This window comes from Zea mays, chromosome 8 (genome assembly GCF_902167145.1).
Source record: "Zea mays cultivar B73 chromosome 8, Zm-B73-REFERENCE-NAM-5.0, whole genome shotgun sequence".
NCBI lineage: Eukaryota > Viridiplantae > Streptophyta > Magnoliopsida > Poales > Poaceae > Zea > Zea mays.
In genome coordinates, this window is record NC_050103.1 from 79880693 (window position 1) to 79885782 (window position 5090).

A 5090-nucleotide genomic window follows, 5' to 3' on the forward strand; every position below is an offset into this window, starting at 1 on the left:
ATGGCCAAGTCGTCGCGTGGAGATGATCCGCCAGCGTGGCGCAGCCCACGCCGGCCAAGGGGACACCCGCCTGGATCCGGGCGCCCGTTGGAGTCTGCGGTGCAACCGCAGCGAAGTCGTAGTCGAGGTTGCGACCCTCGACGTTCTGTCGGCATTCAGACGCCCTCTCTAGAGAGACGCGGGCATCCTCGCCCGCACGCCTGCGGTTGAGTTCTGCCCGCAGGTCATTAGACCTCTCCAGAGAGACTGGAGCGTCCTCTCCCGCATGCCGGCGGTTGAGCTCCGCCCGCAGGTCCTCAGTCGGTGCGGCCCTCACCGAGGGGGAGCGCACTGACGCCAACACCTCGTGTTGACGCTAGGATGATCGAGGCATGGGCCTGGCTGAGCCAGGATGTGCCATGCCGAGTAGACGGTCGATATCATCACGCCACTGCTTCATGGCCCCCGGCGAGGCCGTGGAGCTAGGAGGGTGGCGCAGCAATTCTCTGGCTACAGACAGCGCCCCAGACACAGCCCTAGACGCCCTGGATGTTTGCGCAGGAGTGTGCTGCCGCGCAGAGTGCACAACAGCAGCACCAGGCGCAGGGAGGTTGGTGGCCCGCGGTGTGGAAGACACAACCTCTTCCTCCACCAGGAAGTCCTCGGGCATGAAATCATGGTGCTCGACGATGTTGACCATGGCGTCGAGCAGAAAAACAAGCAAAAACCTAATGCCAAGCCCCCTACCTGGCGCGCCAAATGTCGGAGAGGAAATTCTCCAGCCGGGTGGCGGAACACACCCACCCTAAATCCTAAGATGAGGAGGGGGACTAAGCGTTTTGCCTACTACGTGGATTCGGGACGAACACAAGAACACACAAGGTTTTAGAGTGGTTCGGGCCACCGGAGCATAATACCCTACTCCACTATCTGTGTATTGTATGAGAGTCTGAGTGAATCTGAGAACTTGTGAGCTTGCCTTGTAACGTAGTGTGCCTTCCCTTTTATAGCTCAAGGGAGGCACATACAAGGATATTGAGCCCCGACATATGGGCCCAGGGGCAAAATGGAAGGAAGTAACTAACGCCTGTAATGCCCGAGTGATCTCCCAGTGCCATAACGTCCGTAGTGCATACAACATTGATATGTCACGGCTGCTTCCTCGGTAACGCGTGAGTCATGATGAGTGTAGTGCATGCGGCAGCAATGGCGTACTGCCTGCCAGTGCAATGGACAGGCACGCCGCCTGCAAGATGGCCTGGTCGCCGTCCGTCAGCGGAGTGGACAAGGCACATTAAATGCTGAGGCGGCACATCGCCTGTCAGTGTAGTGGACAGGGCTCATTAAATGCTGAGGCGGCACATCACCTGCCAGTGGAATGGGCAGGCGGCGCGCCTTATCCGTAATAAATGCAAAGGTCGCGCAGCCCAGAGGCCTTACGTCAGGCTCCACCCGCTGGCTTACGTCACGGGCAGTAGGCCACGTGGCAGCATCGGGGCTCCGCCTGAGCGGGGAGCAGAGGCATACACGGTATGGTCCGGACATGTGTCGGCTCCGGATCCCCGCCTGGCCTTGATTAAGGCCTGCGTATTCTTGGTCCAGGAATCCCGGGACCCTGCTGTGAGTGGCCCGGACCCTACACAGAGGGATTCAGGACCCGTCCTAGGGGTCCGGCTTGCGGCCGTGGAGGTCCTGGACCTTACCCGGAGGTCCGGTCTGTATATGCAGGGGTTCGACACTTTCCCATGGGGTCCGGACCCACTGTTGATACCTTGGAGGATATTGTCTTCTCCGGCCACGTGGCGGCCCTGGAGCCGTCCACGTGGTGGGGTCGGGTGCTGTTCACCATGCGACTAGAGATAGCCGCGCGGACACCACGTCTTCATACTGTAGTAAGGGGTACCCCTGTTTTAGGGTATCAACAACCACCTTTAATTTTCAAAACGGTTAAGGCCCCATTCGTTTGTTCCGTATCGAAGACAGACATGTTTTTATTCCATGGCCAAATAGGGTGAATTTGGATGTTTCACTCAACATTGGCTAGGAAAAAATCTTGCTCTGGAATAAAAACTGGTGCTACAGTGAAGGTTGTTCGCTTTGACAGGTTTGTTGCTGCCCAGTTTCAGCGAGCATAGCTGCTGCCCAGTCCCAGTTTCGGCCAGCTGTTGGCCAGTTTTGGTCAAGATAACTGCTCAGCTTTGTTTCCAATGCACTTGCACATACATACACATATTAACAACTAAGAAACAATGGTGTACATACATACAAAGATACATACAGTAATAATAAAAAGACCTGCAATTGTTCACGCATACTTGCCAAAAGAATCAGTAACATAAGAATCAGCTACATAAGCAAATGCAGTAATAACAATGGTCACACATACGAAGTTGTCTTCCCAATACTTGACAATACACATAACAAAGTTGCTAAGACATAACAAAGCTGCTAAGAACAGCAATTCAAAGCTGCTAAGATATCAAAGTTTGACTTCCCAATACTCGACAATACACTTTAGCAACAAACAGATTATAGTCTTGCCAACAAACGCAAAGAACAATCTTGATAGACTGACATCTTCAACAGCTAAGAGATAGAACAGATGTGCTAAGAAGAAACATCACTTTAGAACTAAGCATGTCAGTTCAAAATAAGAAACCTCCAGATGTGCTAAGCATCACTGATTGATCACCCAAACCTATCCAAACAAATGGAACAATTAGATTGGAAGATAAAGGCCCAAGTGAATATGGTTGAGTGGAAGGTAAAGACACAAATATCACACCTACTAAGCCATCTCATTTCTTAGCCAAATCAAAGCTGATTCTTGATCCGCTTCACATGCACATATGAAAGTCTCTCTATTCTCTTTGCTCTTGGTGAAGACTGAATATGCTTTTGCCTTCTCCAGTTTGGTCACTTTTTCCATTGTGTTCAGAACTGATATGCACCTTTTGATGGAGAAATCTTCACTTTGAGCTGCCTCCTTTTCTCTTGTCTCCTTTTATCTTGCTTCCTTTTCTCTTACAGCTTCATCTTCTACTTGCTTGCTCCTCATTTCTAGGTATTTGTTCATCATATTTTCTATGTTATCAGTCTTTCTAGGCTTCTTTGGTTCCTTTTCTTGCTTGTTTCTTGACGCAACAGGTCTTCGCTGTCCACTTTCTTCATCTCGTGACAGAGTATTAGCCCTTCCTTGAAGCATATCTTCATTCCTTTCAGTGAGTGCATCATCAACTTCATCATCTACATCATGAACAACATTCAGATCAAAGCCTTGTGGTCCATCTTCTGCATCCTGAAGTTGCTCATTCGGTTCTTCCTCTTGCGGTGCCTCAAGAGAAGTGCAATTCCAAGTCCCTTCAGCCAAGTGTCCTACACAATAATAAAGAAATATAAACTTAGCAAAAATATGTCTCTACCCAGAGCACGAGTGGAAAGAATGGGACATTTTGAATGGGACATTCAGAAGGATCATACTGAAATTCAGAAGTTAAACTATATTATATATTTCAGTATGATGTTTGGAAACTTACCATCATAAAGCTCTCCCAAAGCATCAAAGAGAGGGAAGGTTGCCTTGTTGTTGTTAAACTTCTTGATTTTAGGAAATGTCTGCACAATTAAAAAAACATTGATCAAATACGAGATTATCATTATAAGGGTATCCTACATAACTAATTTGATAATTGAATTTCAAGAAATCAACTTACCACCATGAGATTCTCCCACAAAGCTGGTGGTCCTTCAACCATATTCCTTTTCTCATTCTAGGTGGACCCACTCTGTTGCTTTGCTGCTTTGAGCATCTTGTAGTCTCTCTTCAGCTGACCTTCTTTATCCTGAATTTGAGACTTTGTAAAGGAGACATACTTGTTCCTCACATGAAACTCCTTGACCATTCTATTCCACCCTTCAGAGTTCCAACCATTGTCACCTCTGTATCCACTTTCTTTAAATTCATGGAGAATGTCAACAAGAGACCTCTCAAGGCCTGGATTCCAATCCGCTCTTTGTTTCAATACTACATAAACAATGGTCACACATCAGTAATACAAAACTTACAAGAAAGCATGAAGAAACATTGAACACAATACCTCTTGGAGAACTTCCACTCTTTTTTGCCCCACTGCATTTAGGAGAAGTCTTCTTTTTAGTAGCACTTGTTGTAGGAATGAACCTACGCAACTTTGGGGAACCACCTATGTTGAACCTTGGAGAGACTTTTCCAACCATAGCTTTTTAAAGAAAAAACTTATTACATTCTACAATACTACTAACTTAAAGTGTTGTTTTACATGTTACAATACTACTAATTAAATTATTACAACTTATTCAACCACGAAAATACTAATTTAGATGTTGTTGGTATTGAGCCCACATTTCTTGGGCGATGGTATCTCTTAAAGCATTGCCTTGTGTAGTGCCTGGGTCACTCATTTGATCACCACTTGGTAGAGCAACAAAGTTTGATGGATCAATATTATCCGGCTGATGATCTAACCAATCCTCATCACCATGAAGTGATCGGATTAGATTGTGGAAGATGACAGCAGCTATAGCTATCTTTACTTGGTTTTCCAGTGTGTGGAACGTGGCAACTTTGAGAATGGGGAAGCGCTTTTTAAGCACCCCAAAGCCCTTTCCACATGGTTCCTCAGAAGTGCGTGGCAATGGTTGAAGAGCTCCTTCGGGTTCTGTGGTCTTCGTTGTCCAGCCCCAAATTCCTTCAAGTGGTACCGAGCTCCTCGGTATGGAGCAAGAAAAGATGGAGTATTTGCATACCCTCCATAAACTAGATAGAATTTTCCTGGAGGTACCTGGAAACCCTTGCTCATAGCTGATCTTAGCACTCTAGAATATGTGGTCGATCCCTCCCATCCACTAGAAACAAAAGTGATATTGAGATCGAAATCCATGCCACCATCACATTTATGCTTAGTGTTCCTTTCCGATTTCGAAAAGGAGAATGTTTCTCGGGAGATATGGAAATAGGAATGTGAGTTCCATCAATGGCACCAAGACAATTCTTGAAGAATGGATAGAATCTAGGATTATCTTGGATTTTTTGATGCACTTGATTAGGATCAGGAGGCTGAATGAAGCGACGA

The 5090-nt window shown here is 46.9% G+C and overlaps 1 protein-coding gene across 1 annotated transcript; it reads right to left on the minus strand.

Moving 5' to 3' along the window:
• Positions 1–2493: 2493 nt before the first annotated feature.
• On the minus strand, positions 2494–4003 carry LOC103635430 (uncharacterized). The gene is made up of 4 exons (XM_020542614.3): positions 3693–4003; positions 3516–3594; positions 2765–3354; positions 2494–2677 (listed from the first exon to the last, which is right to left on the minus strand). Exons 1-3 carry the CDS (start codon positions 3732–3734, stop codon positions 2984–2986), a joined length of 492 nt encoding a protein of 163 aa, XP_020398203.1. The 5' UTR covers positions 3735–4003; the 3' UTR covers positions 2494–2677; positions 2765–2983.
• Between the last annotated feature and the right edge of the window lie 1087 nt (positions 4004–5090).

Excerpts from the sequence above, each read along its gene's own strand:
- LOC103635430 (XM_020542614.3), bottom strand. The coding sequence starts at position 3,734 with ATGGTTGAAGGACCACCAGCTTTGTGGGAGAATCTCATGGTG. Across the intron at positions 3,595-3,692 it reads TGTGGGAGAATCTCATGGTG|ACATTTCCTAAAATCAAGAA; the intron begins GTAAGTTGATTT and ends TTAATTGTGCAG. Across the intron at positions 3,355-3,515 it reads TTTGGGAGAGCTTTATGATG|GACACTTGGCTGAAGGGACT; the intron begins GTAAGTTTCCAA and ends ATTATTGTGTAG.